This window comes from Neofelis nebulosa, chromosome X (genome assembly GCF_028018385.1).
Source record: "Neofelis nebulosa isolate mNeoNeb1 chromosome X, mNeoNeb1.pri, whole genome shotgun sequence".
NCBI lineage: Eukaryota > Metazoa > Chordata > Mammalia > Carnivora > Felidae > Neofelis > Neofelis nebulosa.
This window is the reverse complement of record NC_080800.1, coordinates 146,053-164,028: the sequence shown is the minus strand read 5'-3', so window position 1 is coordinate 164,028 and position 17,976 is coordinate 146,053. Positions and strand designations below refer to the sequence as shown.

Below are 17,976 nucleotides of genomic sequence, written 5' to 3'. Positions count from 1 at the left end.
GCCACATTCAAACCCCAAGGCAGGATGTGGGGACACCCCCCCACCCCCGTGGAGGATTCAGAGAGTCAGGTCATGACGTGGGACTCCCAAGGGAGCACTCTAACCCGCAAGGCAGGATGGTGCACTTAGACCCCCAAGACAGGATGTGGGACCCTGGGGGAGCACTTTGACCCCCAAGACTGGATGTGGGACCCCCAAGGCAGGATGTGGGCCCCTGGGGGAGCACTTGGAACCCCAAGGCAGGATGTGGGACCCCTGAGGGAGGACTTCGACCCCCAAGGCTGGAAGTGGAACCCCCCCTGGGGCAGCACTCAGACCCCCAAGGCAGGATTGGGACCCCCATGGCTGCACTCGGACCCCCAAGACTGGATGTGGGACCCCCCTACGGGGCAGCACTCAGACCCCCAAGGCAGAATGTGGGACCCTGTGGGAGCACCTCGACCCCCAAGGGAGGATATGGGACCCCCTTCTGGGGCAGCACTAAGACCCCCAAGGCACGATGTGGGACCCCAATGGGGAAGCACTCAGACCCCAGGACAGAATGTGGGGCCCCTGAGGGAGCAGTCTGACCCCCAAGTCATAATGTGGGACCCCCGAGGGACCACTCTGACCCGCAAGGCAGGATTGGGACCCACACGGCTGCACTTAGACCCCCATAACAGGATGTGGGAACCTGGAGAGCACTCAGACCCCAAGGCAAGATGTGGGACCCTAGGGTCGGGTTTGGACCCACAAGACAGGAGGTATGACCCCCTAGGGCAGTACTAGACCTGCAAGGCAGAGTTCAGGCCCCCCCGAGATGGGCTCAGACCCCCAAGGCGGGATGTGGGACCCCCGGGATGGGCTCAGAGCCCCAAGGCGGGATGTGGGACCCCCGGGATGGGCTCAGACTCCCAAGGCAGGATGTGGGACCCCCCCCCAGGGCAATACTAGACCTGCAAGGCAGAATTCCGGACCCCCGAAAAGGTCTCAGACGCCCAAGGCAAGATGTGGGAAACCTGGAGGAGCACTAAGATCCCCAGGGCAGGATGTGGGACCCCCCCCCCAGGGGAAGCCCTCACACCCCTAAGGTAGGGTGTGGGAACCCTGGGGGAGCACTCAGAGCCCCAAGTCATGATGTGGGACCCCTGCGGCCTCACTCGGACCCCCAAAGCAGCATGTGGGACCCTCCCCAGGGGAAGCCCTCACACCCCTAAGGCAGGGTGTGGGAGCCCTGGGGGCGCACTCAGAGCCCCAAGTCATGATGTGGGACCCCTGCGGCCTCACTCGGACCCCCAAAGCAGCATGTGGGACCCTCCCCAGGGGAAGCCCTCACACCCCTAAGGCAGGATGTGGGAGCCCTGGGGGAGCACTCAGAGCCCCAAGTCATGATGTGGGACCCCTGCGGCCTCACTCGGACCCCCAAAGCAGGATGTGGGACCCCCGAGGGAGCACTCCTATCCCCAAGGCTGGATGTGGACCCCCGAGACGGCATTCGGACCCCCAAGGCAGGATGTGGGACCCCCGCGGCCTCACTCGGACCCCCAAGGCAGGATGTGGAGGCACCCCCACCCCCGGTGCAGCCTCGGACCCCCTCGCAGGATGTGGGACCTCTACGGGGGCACTCAGGCCCCCAGGACCAGACCACTCGGATCTGAGGGAAGATCCCGCTCGGAAGCCGGAGAGAGACGGGTGTGGGGAAGCGCCCGCCCAGGGTCGGATGCCTGCGCCTGCCCCGCTGGCGGCACTACCCGGCGCGGGTATCCGCCCCGCCGCCGAAGCGAAGCTAGCCCGGGGCGGCGGAGTCCCAAGCTTTGCCAGCCCGGGACCGCTAGCGCCAATCAAGCGACGGCGAGCACGTGACGTCCGGCGGCCAATGGGGAGTTCGCATGGGAACACGCCCCCCCCGAGGCCCCGCCCCATAGCGTGCCGGCCAGCGCAGGATGTGGGCCCTGCGGGTCGCCATCCGCCCGGCGGCCTGGCTGTCTCGCGTGGTTCTCGGCCGCCGGGCTCCGAGACCCGCGCCGCCGCTGCTGGTCTGCCCCGAGCGCGCGTTCGCCGCCTTCGACCCCGGGGACCTCAAGGGGCGAGGGGGCGGAGGACGGGGCCCACCGGCTGATGGCCCGAGAAGCCGAACGGGAGAGGTGGAGGAACCGGAAGATGCCGAGGACGAGGAAGAAGAGGAGGAGGAGCTGCTGAGCAGGGACCCTTTGCTGCCGGTGGGGACCCAGCGCGTGTGCCTGGTTCACCCTGAGGTCAAGTGGGGACCCGGGAAGCCGCAGCTGACCCGAGGTGCGCAGGAACTGCGCCGCGGGCGGGGCCGGGGACTCTGAGAGGCGGGGCTTCCAGGGGGCGGAGCCTCGGGAGAACCGGGCTGGAGCTCAGTGGGGGGGCGTGGCTGTAGGCCCTTGAACTCGGGAGTGGAGACTAGGGGGGCGGGGTTTTCGGGACTGACTGGGGGCGGAGATTGGGATGGGCGGGGCTTCCAAGTCCGCAGCTCAGGGCAGGCGCTCTGGGGGCGGAGATTGGGAGGGGCGGGGCGTCGGGTCGGAGACTCGGAGGACTGGGGCTGAGGGGGCGGGGCGCCAAGCGCAGCACTGAAACGCCCCCACCCATCTCCCTAAACCTGCTGGAGGCAGCCCCAGCCCCCTGCTGCCTGGCCCTGTCCCCTCTCTGGCTGCTCCCTGGTTAAGCCCTCCTCTCCCCTGCAGCGTGTGTTGTGTCCTACCCGTTCTTTCCTGTAAAGAATCTAGCAAAAGTCTAGAGCCAGCGTGCCCCGTCTGTGTGTGTTCGTGTGTGTGTGTGTGAGATGGATCCTTCAGTACCTTACTGTGCAGCATTTTCATTTATGTAACTACTGAATACTAAAGATTGCGCAAGAAGATGGTCATCGTGCATGCACTTTATACCCGGAACCGCAAACCCTTGTCTGCCTGCCCTCTCGAGGGCAGCTGCCTGGGACCGCCATCGTCCCCCCCAGTCACTAACAGCCAGTTAGCTGGAGGCTAGGGGCACAGCACGCACTCACGGCAGAGAGCCACCTCCTGGGCCCACGTGCTGCGGGTGGGCGAGAACGTGGTTCGAGGGTCTCAGCAGAGCGGTCCTGGATGGCCTGGGAAGACCAGAGCCCACAGCGGGAAGGGGCAGGCACAGAGGTGTGAGGACAGTCTCCAGAGAGGGGTCCTCCAGGGAGCACGGCCTGCGACCCCCGGCAGGCTGGCTGGGTGGCTGTGGGGAGGTGGGGGCACTTACAGTGGAGTCCCTGGGTGTCTAACACACACTGATGTGGGCTGTAAGCACTGGGGTTGTCACGAGTACTCTGCATTGAGCAGGAGGGTGACCTGATACAGTGGGTTCTTTTAATTCCCCTCTTCCCCTTAGACCTTTTTTAACATGTCATTCGTACAATTAGCCCTCTGCCGGGCCCAGTTCAGTAGCATTTAGCACATTGCAGCCAGCCCCTCTGTGTGGTTCATATCACCGCAGAAGGAGGCCCTGCCCCCTTAATCCCAGCCACTTTGCATCGCATCCCCATCCGGTCCCTCACAGCCACGAATCTGCTCTCTGTTCCTGTGAACTTTCCTGTTCAAGAACATTCCATCTCAGTGCTATGTTCCTTGTTTTCTCTTTTAAAGCCTTTTAGAGTAGTGTTAGTTGCACAGGAAACTTGAGAAGACAGTACAGAGGGTTCCCTGTACCTCCTGTCCCACCTGGTTAGCCTCGTGTGTTACCAGCATCCACACCAGAGCAGGACACGTGTTACGATCCAGGAACCTACGTGAACACGGAATCGCCCAGAGTCCGCGGTTTACAGTACGATTCACTCTCGGTGTTTCACGCTCTGTGGGTCTGGACCATGTGCAACATCACGGATCCATCATTACAGGATTCTGCAGAGGGTTTCACTGCCCCTCCTGTTCATGCTTCACCCCACCCCCTTCCTGGCAACTGCAGATGTTTTTACTATGTGCCTCGTTCTGCCTTTTCCAGAACGTCATAGGGTTAGAACCATCCACCACGCAGCCTTTTCAGACCGGCTCCTGTCACTCAGTCGCATGCATCTAAGGCTCCTGCGTGAGTTTCTGTGGCCATACAGCTCATTTGTTTCTGGTGGTGCTAAGACCCTATTGTCTGGATGGCCCCCAGTGTATTCATTCATCCACCTGCTGAGGGACATCAAGGGTGCTTCCAAGCTGCTGTAAACATCCACGTGCAGCTTTGTGTGGACCTAAGTTTGTGTTCACTTGGGTAAATACCAGGGAGAATTCTGCTGGACCCTCTGGTAAGAGCACATTTGGTTTTATAAGAAAGCACCAAACTGCTTTGCCAGCGGCTGCACCACTTTGGGTTCCCATCAGTGACGAAGGAGGGTTCTTGCTGCACTCGTGTCACCAGTGTCAGGTGTTGTCCGCGTTCTGCGTCTGGGCCAGCCTCACAGGTGTGCGTGGCTCTCGCGGTAACATGCATTCATTTCCACGACCGCATATGGTACAGAGCGTCTCTCCCCAGCTTCTGTGGAGAGGTGTGTGTGTGTGTTAGGTCTTCGGTCCAGCTTTTGTCTTTTTATATTTTTATTATGAAATTTTTTAATGTTTATTTCTCAGAGAGCGTGAGCAGGAGAGGTGAAGAGAGAGGGGGCAGAGGGTCCCAAGCCAGCTCCCACTGACAGCCCCGTGCAGAGCTCGATCTCACAAACCGTAAGATTGTGACCTGAGCCGAAGTCAGACCCTCAACCGACGGAGCCACTGAGGCGTCCCGTTTAGCCCAGCTTTTGATCAAGTTCTTTTTAAAAAAATTTTTTTTAAACGTTTATTCATCTTTGAGACACAGAGAGAGACAGAGCATGAGCGGCGAAGGGGCAGAGAGAGAGACACACAGAATCCAAAGCAGGCTCCAGGCTCTGAGCTCTCAGCACAGAGCCCGACATGGGGCTCGAACTCACGAGCCGCGAGATCATGACCTGAGCCGAAGTCGGACGCTCGACCCACTGAGCCACCCAGGGGCCCCTTAAAATACATTTTTTTAATGTTTATTCACTTTTTGAGAGACAGAGACAGAGTGTCAGCAGGGCAAGGGCAGAGGGAGAGAGAGAGAGAGACAGAATCCGAAGCAGATTCCGGGCTCTAAGCTGTCAGCGCAGAGCCCGACATGGGGCTCGAACTCATGAACCGCGAGATCATGACCTGAGCCGAAGTCGGACGCTTGACCGACTGAGCCCTCAGGCACCCCTCAAGTTCTTCTTTTACTGCTAAGTTTTAAGAGTTCTTCTGGATAACAGCCCTTTCTCAGATGTTTTTTACAAATATTTTCTTCTAGTCTGTGGCTTGACTTCTCAGTTTCTCTACGTCGTTCACAGTCGGAATTTCTTCATCACGACTCTAGTCCTGTCTTCAAGCTTAGAGATTCATTTCTTGGCTTTGCCCAGCCCACTCATAAGCCCATCAGCGGATTCTTCCTTTCCGTTGGAGTGTTTGTGACAGCGAGCATTTCTGTTTGGCTCTTTCTTCAAATTTCCATCTGTCTGCTTACGTTGCCCATCTGTCCTTGCGTGCAGGCTCCTTTATCTGTCAGAGCCCTTAGCATATGACTCATAGTTGTTGTAAGTTCCTGGTCCGATAATTCCAGCATTCCTGCCATATTCCACTGGCTCTGACGCTGCTCTGTGTCTTTATATCACGTTTGTCACCTGTCAGTATACCCTGTAATTTTCTCCTAATGGCCGGATGTGATAGATGGGGTACCAGGAAGTGGTGTCAATTGGTCTTCAGTGGTGTGGTGCTGAGGTGTGAGGCAGGGGAGGGGAGGTATGGGGCCGGGAGGGGAGGTGTGGGGCAGGGGCTGGGGAGGTGTGGCACAGGGGTGGGGAGGTATGGGGCAGGGGAGGTGTGGGGCAGGGTGGGGAGGTGTGGCACAGGGGTACAGAGGTGTGAGGAAGGGGAGGGGAGGGGTGGGGCAGGGGCGGGGAGGTGTGGGGTAGGGTAGGGAGGTGCGGGGAGGGGAGGTGTGGGGCAGAGGAGGTGAGGTGTGGGGCAGGGGTGAGCAGGGGTGGGGAGATGTGGGGCAGGAGAGGGGAGATGTGGGGCAGGGGTGGGGAGGTGTGGGGGAGGGGAGGCGTGGGGAGGGGAGGGGTGGGGCAGGGGTGGGCAAGGGAGGGGAGGGGTGGGGCAGGGGTGGGGAGGTGTGGGGCAGGGTAGGGAGGTATGGGGTGGGGAGGGGAGGGATGGGGCAGAGGAGGTGAGGTGTGGGGCAGGGGTGGGGAGGTGTGGGGCAGGAGAGGGGAGATGTGGGGCAGGGGTGGGGAGGGGTGGGAAGGAGGGGGGAGGGGAGGGGTGCTGAGATGTGGGTCAGGGGAGGGGAGGTGTGGGGTGGGGGCTGAGGAGGTGTGGGGCAGGGGTGGGCAAGGGAGGGGAGGTGTGGGGCAGGGTGGAGGTGTGGAGTGAAGAGGTATGTGGCAGGGGTGGGGAGGTGTGGGGAGGGGGTGGCGAGGTATGGGGAGGGGATGTATGGGGCAGGATAGGGAGGTGTGGGGCAGGGGTGGGGAGGTGTGGTGCAGGGGTGTGGAGGTGAGGGGTGGGGGAACCTCCCTTGTCCTGCGAGCAGGGCCCAGTTGTGAGTGAGCCCGTGCGTGTGAACTGTGAATACACGAGTGTCCTGAGGTTTCTTCCCCACCTGGTGGATCCCCGAGCATTAGCGTCGGGGGTCCCACGTGGCACTTCGACCAGACCCCCAGGCCGGTGGCTGTGGGAGTGGCCGCAGGAGCAGGACCGCCAGGGGGGTTGTGGAAAGCTGCACGGTGATCCACGGTTGAGTGGGGACGTGGCCCCCCACGGAGGTCAGGAAAGACCGCGTCTGTGGGGGTTGCCGATGCCCCACGTGTGACGGTTAAGGAGGCGAGTCGGGGGACCCCACCCAGAGGGGCGGAGGTGAGGAGGACCAGCGAGGTCCCTCAGGGGAACCTGAGGACACTGTGCTCCAAGGCGGCCGCCGGGAGAGGGCGGACCGCACTGGGGCACAGCGGGCGCTTAGTACAAGTGTCACAGGGGTGGGACCCAGCACGCTGGCCTCCGTGTCACAGAGCCCTGAGCCCCCCTCGGCCCTGTCGGCAGCGGTCAGGACTCCAAGCCCCAGGACCCACCGGCACCAGCGCCCCACTCCCTGCCTCAGCGGGGGCTCACAGCCCACCCTGCAGGCAATGAAGGTAGCCGGTTCCTGGGCTCCGTCACGAGACCCGCTGTCCACTGGGTCACGACAGACCGCGGGGGCCTCGCGAGCCCACGTCCCGTTATCTGCCCAGCCCCCGGCGTCCAGCGTGAGTGGAGGCTGCAACGGTCTGGGCCTGGAGGCACACAGCTGTGTTTCGGAACAGGTGCCTACCTGGGTGCCGCGTCCGGACCTCTGTGCCGCCGGGCGGGCAGCCATCCGAGCTGGGGAGCACGGGGCCCCGGGGCCGACCTCGCAGGGCTGTGTCCCTCACCCTGGCCCTGTGTCTCCCCGAAGCTGACCGGCAGGTGGCGGAGGCGGAATCTCTGGTCCACACGCTGGACCGCTGGTCGGTGGTGGAAAGGGTGGTGGTGCCCGCCAGAACACCCGACGGGAAGGTCACGTTCGGCAGAGGGACCCTGCGGCACCTGACAGGTGGGCCCTGCTCCTCGGCTCTCTTCCTCCTGGAGCAGGAACGGTGGGGCTCTCGCCGTCTGGGCCGAGTAGAGGCGTCCTCACGGGAACTTGGATCAGACGTCCAAAACGCCTCCGTGCCCCGATCGCAACCTGAACTGTGCCCAGTGGGGCCGTCGGGGCAATTCAGAGTCCGGTGGAAACCGGCCCCGGGACCCCAGCCCGGCCCTCCCCGCAGACAGGGTGCTGTGTGTGAACCCTGCCTTCCAGGGACCCCCGGGGGTGTCACACTTGAGCGCGGCGAGCCCTGCGGATACGCTGACGGGGTGCTCACTGCCCGGCTCTGTCACCGCAGGTCATGGAGCCACTCAGACCCCGTGGGGTCGTGTCACCTGCGTGTGCAAGACCCACGACCCCCGAAGGGACCCCGGTCCTCCCCTCCCCTGCCTCACACACCCGACTTCCCAAATACGCACTCAGGGAGTCGAGGGGTACCCGGTGACCACAGCCAGCCTGAGCCCAGGGTCGGCCCCACGACAGACCCCATGGAGCCCTGACGTCCGACCGAACCTTCTCTTTTCCTCAGAGAAAATCAGAGCGTTGCCAGAAATCACCGCGGTCTTTCTGAATGTGGAGAGGATGGCCCCGCCCACCAAGGTACCCGGGAGTCTCAGGGCGCTTCCCACGCTCCGGGCCCCGGGCCGAGGGAGTCGGGTCGGACGGAGGAGGCCCCGGGATCGCCGACGCCATCTCGGCGGCCCCCTTCACCCGAGACACCGCTGCAGATGCCCTCACTCACTGCCTCCCTCCGTTTCCAGAAAGAACTCGAGGCCGCCTGGGGTGTGCAGGTGTTTGACCGATTCACCGTTGTTCTTTCCATTTTCCGCTGCAACGCCCGGACGAAGGAGGCCCGGCTGCAGGTGGCGCTGGCTGAGCTCCCCCTTCTCAGGTTCGGGGCACACCCCAGCTCTCGCGGCTCGCGTAGTCGCGTGTCCGACCCTTTGCCTGGGGTGCGGTGAAGACGGAAGGCAGGGCTGGCGGTGCTCTCCCGGACGAGGCCTGTCAGGCTCCTGTCCAAGCAGCGTGCCTACCCGGACAGGTCACCCCGCTGTGGGGCCCCCCCTTCCGTGACGGTGAAGATCCAGGCAGGAGGAACGGCCCCCTGCCTCGCTCTCTCCACCCAGAGTTCTCATCTCACCCTCGCGTCTGTGTGCTGTCACCTGGTGCGCTCCCCCTAGATGGGCACGGACGTCTCACCCTGTCTACTGAGACGCCCCCTTTCCACGGCAGGTCCCACCTGAGCAGCACCACCCGCCTGGATGGACGGGGAGGAGGCTCACGCTACATCATGGGGTCAGGTAACGTGAGGTCTTGTCACCGCGTGCTCAGAAGGGGGTATGCCACGGCAGCCACCCTTAGGAAGGGGACAGCAGCGCTGAAAGATCCCAGTGGGGCTGCATGTGACCTCGTGCACGGTCCCATTCACACAAACTAGGATATCTACGTGGTCTGCTGGGGTGGCTGCAATGAAGGACCACAAGCCAGAGCCTTAAAACCTCAGGAATCTACTCTCTCAGCTCTGGAGACCAGAAGTCTGAGATCTGGGGGGTGGGGTGGGGGCAGGGCCGCTGAGATCGGGTCGGGGGAGGGCAGAGCCGCTGAGATCCAAGTGGGCAGGGCTGTGCTCCCTCCTGAGGCTCCAGGGGAGGGTCCTTCCTGCCTCTTCCAGCTTCTGGGGCTCCAGGCGTCCCTGGGCTCGTGGCTGCGTCCCTCCCACATGGGTCTTCACATCTTCACACGGCTTCTCCTCTGTCTTCTCTTCTGTTATGCAGACATTTGTCTTTGGATTTAGGGCCACACTGATCCAGGATGAACCCCTCAGATCCCTCACCAGTTATATGCGCCCAGACCATATTCCAAAATGAGTTCCCATTCACAGGTCCCAGGGGTCAGGATGTAGATGTGTCTTTGGGGCACCGCTCAGGTGGCTCTGGATATCATGGGGGCTGTCCTTGTGAGGCTCTCCCTTACTCCCAAATAAAGGGGAGCCCAGGTGACCTCAGAGGGCAGAAGTCCGGAGGCGAGGCCACCCTCCACTGGGTGAAGCCATCTGTCAGACAGGAAGGTGCTGGGGCAGTGTGGAAGAGCAGGCCGGCGGGGGGTGGGGGGTCCCAGCGGCAGAATGCCTGTCCACAACGCACACAGGGACCCGCGTGGCTCACTCTGCTCTTACGTCTTTGTGAGTGTGCTCACCGACTCTCCGTGTTGGGTGTGTGTAGGAGAATCGCTCACGCAGGTGCAACGGCGCCTGCTGAAGGACAAGGAGCTGAAGATTCGGAAGGCCCTGGACAGACTTCGGGAGAAAAGGCGTCTCCTGGGAAGGCAGCGCAGACGGCGGGAGTTTCCTGTGGTCTCCATGGTGGGATACACAAACTGCGGTGAGAGAAGTTCTGGGGGCTCCTGGGGGGGGGGGGGTCCACCGTCCCCCCACCACCCTGCTAGTGCATTTGGGGAGAAACCGCTTGCAAACGCAACAAGGCCCTGGGATTCAGAGGGCCGACGGATGATGAGAACAGGTGGAAAGCGTGGCTCATGTCCCCGGGGCACTTGCAGGGCCCACGGCGGGTGCCCCGTCAGGTCAGCAGCGTGGTCATCGAGTGCTGGACAGCGGACTGCACTCCCCTCTCTTACAGGTGTGTTGAGACTCAGAGGGAGACAGAAGGGTGACGGTGTTAAGACCATGCATGGTGTGCAGGCCCCTAGAAGGATAAAAGCGGTTCAGACTGTGCGCAGTAGGACCTCACCACAGGGCTCGTGGTTTAGCTTAACGTGTGCGCTCAGCGCGATCGTCTGCAGGACACGGAACCTCGGGTCTCCTTCGTCCCGAAGCCCTGAGCTCACGGCTGTGCTCGGTAAAGGGAGACAACGGCAGGTGCGACTTCCTCACCGTCGGGGTCCGGTCCGCCAGCGGGTCCGCCAGCTGCGCGAGGTCCAGCCCCCTGCCAGCGTGAGGTTCCCACCAGCCTCACGCCACCGGCTCCCTGTCCTCAAGGAGGGAGGGAACTCCCCACAAAACCTGGAACGGAAAGTGCGGGGGCACCGCAGCTGCAGAGAATCCCGCTTGGGTAGATCCAGGCTCTCACCTTGTGGGAAACGGCGAGTGCGCCCGCACGGCGGCGTCAGCACCGAGCTTCTGGAGCTCCGCCGAGGCAACCGAACTCAGCACGGCTAGGTTACGCCCGCGGTCCGTGGCTCACCAGCACAGAGGAGTCCCTGCCCCGGGACCTGTGTGGTGAGGGCACCTGTGTGTCCAGGTGGGGCCGCCCTACCGGGTCATCTCCTCATTCACCTGTGGGGCGGGCTGAAGCCAGTGGCCACCAGTAACGTCCACGAGCTGGCGTGGTGCTGGCATGGCCCCGAACACGGGGGCCGGGCGCACACACGGGCGCATTCTTGCAGGAAGGCTGAGTGGAGGGGACGTCCTCTGGGGCCATCGCAGACACACACGTCTCCTGCCTGTCTACACCGCCACACTCCATTAACGCTGTCACCCCCGTCCACCCCCCCACACACACACCGATTTCACCACCACCCCGTCTACACAGACGCCCAGCCTATGCCACACACACTGTACCCGCCCCACTCCATCATCACTCCGTCTACACCGACATCCCGTCCGCCTTATACCTCAACTCCACCACCAGCACTCTGTCTACACAGGCACCCAGCCCACCTCACAGACAACACACATGTACAAACGTGACCGCCGGGTCTGTACTATCCTTGTGTGCACGGGTGCCCTCACCCCCTCGGCCGTCACCACCCCGTCCGCACCACCGCCGTCCTGCATACGGGCACTCGTACCCTGGGCCCTGGCCCTCTGGGCCGCAAGCGTGACGGAGAACGCCAGGTTCTCTGACCACACAGGGCGGAGACTAGGAGCTCAGAGACCTCACAACGCGTGGCCGCCGCCTCGGCCAGATGCACGTGGGTTCGACTGCGGCCAAGGTGGGACACGTGTGGTGAGGGGGCCTCTCACACAGCGCGTCCCCTGTGACCCACCTTCCAGGAAAAACCACGCTGATCAAGGCCCTGACGGGTGACGACGCTGTCCGGCCCCAGGATCGGCTGTTCGCGACACTGGACGTCACAGCCCACGCGGGGTGGCTGCCCTCCCGCATGGCCGTCATCTACATGGACACCGTCGGCTTCCTCTCCCAGCTGCCCCACAGCCTGATCGAGTCCTTCTCCGCCACCCTGGAAGACGTGGCTCATTCAGTGAGTGTGGGATGATCCCAGAGGCCAAATTACCTAACACAGCTGTGTAACCTGGGGCCCGGTCCATTCACACGACACAGCCTTGGGGACCGGGTCCCCTCACACGTGACGCAACATAGGGATCTGGTACCTTCACACACGACATAACCCTGGGTAGCAGGTCCCCTCATACATGACACAACTTGGGGGCAGGATTCCCTCATGCACAATCCAACGTGGGGGCGAAGTCCCTCAAACGTGACACAGCTTGGGGGCCAGATCCACTCACGTGTGACACAACCTTGGGGACTGGGTCCCCTCACACAACACAGCCTTGGGGACCGGGTCCCCTCACACACGACACAGCGTGGGGGCCGGGTCCCCTCACACGACACAACCCGGGGGCCAGGTCTCCGGACACACACCCCCTCAAGAAGGTGGCGCTTAAGCCACCCTGAGACTGAGCCCTGTCCGGTGACCCCTTTGAAGACTAATTCATAGGAGGTGGAGCCGCTGTCCAGGGCGACCAGGCGCCTGCCCCTCAGCCCTCAGGTCACCTGTGTGCGCAGCTGTGGCCGCGGGGACTCAGGGCACGCTCTCTGTGGTCTTGCCCCCAAACCCCGAACCGTGGTGTAAACAGGAGAATGAACCAGGCCGACCTCAGCTACAGGGCGTCCCACAAAATGCCCGCACGGTGCTCAACGTGGTCGGGGCTCAGAGGGGCCAAGGACAAGTGACCGGCAATGTGACAAGTGTCCTGGGTGGTGTCCAGGACGGAAAAGGAGAGGCCAGTGACTCAGGACAGAGCCTTGAGGGTCGTCACAAGTGCGCCCCGGGGTCACCCCGGCTTGTGGCACACACCATGACTAACGTTGGCTGCGGCAGCAAGGTGAGGGCCACGTGCCCACGCTACCATATTTCCAGAAAATCTGGAACGTTTCTGAAGTAAAACATTTTTTTTTTTTTTAATTTTAAGCGCATCTAAAACCCAGAAGTGAACATTCTGGAATATGGGCGGTGCCTGTTCCCAGGGGCAGAATTACAGGCAGCTCTTTCTTCTTGCTGCATTTTCCAAATTCTTTTTCATTTATCTTGGGAGAGAGGGAGAGAGAGAGGATCCCAAGCGGGCTCCACGCTGTCCGTCCCCCGAGCCCGAGGTGGGGCTTGAACCCACCAACCGTGAGGTCATGACCCCAGCCAAAACGGCTGCACCAGTCAGATGCCTGCGTTTTCCCAATTGTGCATCGGTCACCTACCTGTAAAGATACTTAAACGTAGGAAGAGGCGTCCTTTAAAATTTGGAGTAACGCCGACTCAGGGTTCCGCGGATGATGAACAAGGCACCCGGTGGGGGTCGGGGGCCTACCTGAGCCCGAAGGTGCGTGCCTGCTGCCTTTGGTGCGGGAGCCGCCCAGGGCCCCTGGCCACGTGGAGGGCGGCGGCCTGGCCGGGGCTGGACCCCCCCGAGCAGGGAGCACTGGGTGGGCCCCAGGCCAGCTCTGGTCTCGGGGAGCCTCCCACCGCGACCAGGGCAGGGGACCGCCAGGGGGCCGGGCCGGCTTCCGCTCCCACCCCACCGTGCGGCCAGCGCGGGTCCTCCAGTGTGCCCCCGGAACCCCGTCCCCAGCACGGGGCCCGTCTGCTCCCCAGGATCTGGTCGTGCACGTGAGAGACGTGAGCCACCCCGAGACGGAGCTGCAGAAAGCCACCGTCCTGGCCGCCCTGCGGGGCCTGCGCCTGCCCGCCCCGCTGCTGGACTCCGTGCTGGAAGTTCATAACAAGGTCGACCTGGTGCCCGGGTGAGTGGACCCCGGCCTGCCCGCCTCCCCCCGGACCTCATTCCCGCAGGTACTGGTGACGCGGCCAGGTGACCCGTGGCCGCCCCTCGCCGCCTGCCCCGCGGCTTTCCGCGGAGCGCCCCCTGCTGGTCCCGGGAGGGAAAGGGGCGGTCCCAGCGCCCTTGTCCCGGATGTGTCACCGCAGCCTTATGGTTTTCTCCGTCCCTGTGTCCCTGTCCAGCGGGGCCGCGTCCTCTCCTGGGACCGTCTGACACAGTCACAGTTCAGGCCCCGTGGGCGGGGGCGGGGGGTGCTTCTTGGGGACCCCCGCTCGGTGTTCCCAGGGCTGAGTGGGGTCTGCCCGCCACCCCGACGCAGGTACAGCCCGTCAGGATCCCAGGCCGTGGCCGTGTCCGCCCTCCTGGGTCACGGGCTCCCGGAGCTGAGAGCCCGGCTGGAGGACGCCGTCCTGAGAGCCACAGGGAGACAGGTCCTCACGCTCCGAGTCCGGCTGGCGGGGGCACAGCTGAGGTGCGTGGGGCTGGCCAAGCAGGTGTACGAAGGGCCGGGCAGAGCACCAGCACGCGGGGCAGGTGCGGGGTGTCTGACGCGCCTGCAGCGAATCTGGGTTAATGACTTGGCCTGCGGGGCAAGCGGCCTCCTTGAGCTGACAGGCATGCGGCTGGGCGGGGGAGTTCGTTGCCAGTAGGTCCCCCACCAGTGACAGCAAGGCGGTGTGCGGTCGGGGGACAGGGCTCCAGGGGTAGCGTTCTGTGGGACGGCGCTCTGCCTGGGACCAGTTCCTGGGAACATAGCCCTTTGGGGTCCTCGCCCGCCTCACAGACGTGTCCCTTGCTCACTTCCTCAGCTGGCTGCACCAGGAGGCGACGGTGCAGGACGTGGACGTGATCCCCGAGGCCGGGGCGGCCGACGTCAGGGTCGTCATCAGCAGCTCTGCCTACAGCAAGTTCCGGAAGCTCTTCCCGGAGTCAGCCAGCCAGTGAGGGACCGGAGGCTGTGTGGCCTCAGCACCGCCGCGGGGCGTCCTGCCCGCCCCCTCAGGCGCCTTGCTCCCTGCTGGGCCCGAAAGGCTGGTGGCCGCCCCACTGCGCCCAGAAGTCAAAGGTCAGGTCTCAGGGTGACTCCACGGGGACGCGCTTGTGACCTGAGCGTGGGTTGCCTTCCACGCTGTTCCAGCTACAGGATATTAAAAGCTCTGCTCTTGTGTCTGTAAACCAGTCTTGCTGAGTCTTCCAAGGGCCGGCCGCCAGGCACACGGTCCTGCCAGTGTGGCGGGGGTGGGAGGAGCCACTTGGGGCTTCCCGGGTGCTGGTCCCCATAGACTCAGGGCTGCCAGACCTCCCTGTTCCCCACCGCAGTGTCCCGGCAATGAGGACTGTCTCCCGACGACCCTGAGGCCTCTGCGGGCACACACAGGTCGAGGAGAAACAAGGGGACGGGGCAGAGGTGTGGACAGGGCAGCCCAGCCCAGCCTGAAGCCAAGAGACTGGCCAACCCCGAAGAGACCGCAGTGGGCAGGGGAGTGTGCTGCGTGGGCCGCCCCCAGCCCCCAAGGTCCCGCCCGGTCTGCCTGCCCCCAGTGTGTGCCCACTCTTCCCTGAGGCCCCGCCGCCTGGCTCTCTGCCTGGGACCCACACCAGGGCCGCCCCCTTCCAGCCCCCGACTCTGTTCTCACCACCGCAGCACCTCCCCGTGCAGGAGACACAAGGAGGGGGTGCGGGTGGGTCAGACCCTCACTCTCCTCCTCACAGCCACCCCCCTCAGTGTCCACACCCCAGTGTCCCAGGGGCCCCACCCCAAGGCCCAGAGCCACAGGGTCATGACGCCCAATTGCGTGCTTACAAGCATGATGAGGAGGTGGCTGGCACTCAGGGGGGCCTGTGAGAGAGGGTTGGGGGGGGTGGCTCGGGGGCCTGCATGGGAGGGTTGGGGGAGGGGCTCGGGGGCCCAGGAGGGAGGATCAGGGACATGGGGGGGAGGGACCTCGGACAGAGGGCGTTGGTCTTCCCACTGAGGGGACCAGGTACAAGACCGCCCCCCCTGCCCCACGAGCACCCAGGCTTCCCCAGGACCCCTCTGTCCACGGATGGGCCTCTCCCCTCCCAAGGCCCGGTCCACTGTGCCGCGAGCAGCCGGGCCCCGAGAACACGCCCATGTGCTGGGAGGCAGGCAGTCACCCCAAGAAGGGGGCCCGGGCACAGCCGACCCCCGAGGTGCCCACACCCCGATTCTGACATGGGAAGGGCCAAGTACGGGTTTGAGTGACCCAGAGACACCGTCACCTGATGGTACTTCACTCCACCAACGTTTATTCAGCAGCCCCAGGGCAGTGCGCGCACCCGAACCACACGGCCTCCTTTCCCGTGGGCTCGTGGTCCGCACACGCAGCCACCACAGCACCTGCCAGGCACATGCTTCTGACAGAGTGCGTCCCTCAAATACACAAGGCTCAGACACTCATCTTTAAGTATGGGCAGGGGACGCCTCCGTGGCTCAGTCACATATCTGACTTCGGCTCAGGTCATGATCTCACGACTCGTGGGTTCGAGCCCCAGGTCAGCTCTGCTGACAGCTCGGAGCCTGGAGCCTGCTTCAGATAAATAAGCATTTTTAAAAATTTAGATAAATTAGGGGCGCCTAGGTGGCTCAGTCGGTTCAGTGTCCAACTTCGGCTCAGGTCACGATCTTGCGGCTTTGAGTTTGAGCCCCGCGTCAGGCTCTGTGCCGACAGCTGGGAGCCTGGAGCCCGCTTCGGATTCTGTGTCTCCCTCTCTCTCTGCCCCTCCCCCGTTTGCATTCTGTCTCTCTCTCAGTCAAAATAAACATTAAGAATTTTATTTTTTTTTATTTAATTTTTTTTAACATTTATTTTTGAGACAGAGAGAGACAGAGCATGAACAGGGGAGGGTCAGAGAGAGGGAGACACGGAATCCGAAACAGGCTCCAGGCTCTGAGCTGTCAGCACAGAGCCCGACACGGGGCTCGAACTCACGGACCGCGAGATCGTGACCTGGCTGAAGTCGGACGCTTAGAAGTCGGACGCTTAACCGACTGAGTCACCCAGGCGCCCCAAGAACTTTAAATAAATTTAAATAAATTAAATAAAATTAAATATGGGTGGGGAGGGGGGCATCTGGCTGGCTGTGGATGGACCATGTAACTATTGATCTCGGGTTCCTAGGTCCGAGCCCCATGTGGTCTGTAGATATTCAAAAATAACATCTTTTTTATTTTTTAAATTTAAGTTTATTTATTCATTTTGAGAGAGCGGGCGGGGGAAGGGCAGAGAGAGAGAAAGAATCCAAACCAGGCTTCGCATCTCAGTGCAAGATCATGACCTGAGCGAAACTCAAGAGTCGGACGCTTAACCGACTGAGCCACCCAGTCGCCCCTTTTCTTTGTTATTTATAGAGACCCACCAGCTTTCTTTGGGTTAGTATTTTCTATTTACTTTCACCCTTCTGTGTCTTTCTTTTCTCTCTCTCTTTTTTTTTTTCTTTTTTCTTTCTTTCTCTCTTTTTTCTTTCTCTCTCTCTCTCTTTCTTCCTTTCTTTCTGGGAGAGAGAGAGAGAGAGGGAGAGAGAGAGGGAGAACACAAGCCAGGGAGGGGGCAGAGAGAGCATCTCAAGCACGGTCCACTCTCCGTGCGGAGACCAACACAAGGTCAGTCCCACAATCCTGGGATCATGACCTGAGCCAAAATCAAAAGTCTGATGCTTAACTGAGCCACCCAGGAGCCCCAAAATAACATCTTAAAAAAAAAAATAAAGTACGAGGGGCGCCTGGGTGGCTTAGTCTGTTGAGCATCCGACTTCGGCTCAAGTCATGATCTCATGGTTCCTGAGTTGGAGCCCCTTATCAGGTTCTGTGCTGACAGCTCTCGGAGCCTGGAGCCTGCTTGGGATTCTGTGTCTCCCTCTCTCTCTGCCTCTCCCCCACTCACGCTCTCTCTCTCTCTCAAAAATAAATGTAAAGAAAAAAATTTTTTAAAGACTGTAGAACAAAATAAATAAAATAACAAAATAACAAAATGAAGTAAAACAAAATTAAATGAAGTTACATTAAGTTAAATGAAAATTAAATAGGGACGCCTGGGTGGCTCAGTTGGTTAAGCAGCTGACTTTGGCTGGGGTCATGATCTCATGATTCGTGGGTTCGAGCCCCACGTTGGGCTCTGTGCAGACAGCTCGGAGCCTGGAGCCTGCTTCGGATTCTGTCTCCCTCTCTCTCTGCCTCTCCCCCGCTCACGCTCTGTCTCTCTCTCTCTCTCTCAAAAATAAATAAATGTAAAGAAACAAATTTTTTAAAAGACTGTAGAACAAAATAA

At 61.7% G+C, this 17,976-nt stretch overlaps 1 protein-coding gene across 3 annotated transcripts; it reads left to right on the top strand.

The window, feature by feature from the left end:
- Positions 1-1,890: 1,890 nt before the first annotated feature.
- On the top strand, positions 1,891-14,863 carry GTPBP6 (GTP binding protein 6 (putative)). Of its 3 annotated transcripts, none has more exons than XM_058712470.1 (10): positions 1,891-2,271; positions 7,477-7,614; positions 8,180-8,250; positions 8,884-8,951; positions 9,873-10,031; positions 10,207-10,286; positions 11,663-11,871; positions 13,501-13,649; positions 14,007-14,159; positions 14,497-14,863. In XM_058712470.1, the coding sequence occupies exons 1-10, from the start codon at positions 1,923-1,925 to the stop codon at positions 14,630-14,632; spliced, it is 1,512 nt and encodes a 503-aa protein (XP_058568453.1). In that variant the 5' UTR covers positions 1,891-1,922; the 3' UTR covers positions 14,633-14,863. The 3 variants fall into 3 exon arrangements, with proteins under 3 accessions (XP_058568453.1, XP_058568452.1, XP_058568454.1); XM_058712469.1 differs by lacking the exon at positions 10,207-10,286 and adding an exon at positions 8,412-8,542; XM_058712471.1 differs by lacking the exons at positions 10,207-10,286; positions 11,663-11,871 and adding an exon at positions 8,412-8,542 and having other exon boundaries at positions 13,478-13,649.
- Positions 14,864-17,976: the final 3,113 nt, after the last annotated feature.

What these genes read in the sequence shown, in the direction of transcription:
- GTPBP6 (XM_058712469.1), top strand. Translation starts at nt 1,923, where the DNA reads ATGTGGGCCCTGCGGGTCGCCATCCGCCCGGCGGCCTGGCTGTCTCGC. An exon ending in GAAGCCGCAGCTGACCCGAG is followed by an intron (nt 2,272 to 7,476) that starts GTGCGCAGGAAC and finishes GTCTCCCCGAAG; the next exon opens with CTGACCGGCAGGTGGCGGAG. An exon ending in AAGGTCGACCTGGTGCCCGG is followed by an intron (nt 13,650 to 14,006) that starts GTGAGTGGACCC and finishes ACCCCGACGCAG; the next exon opens with GTACAGCCCGTCAGGATCCC.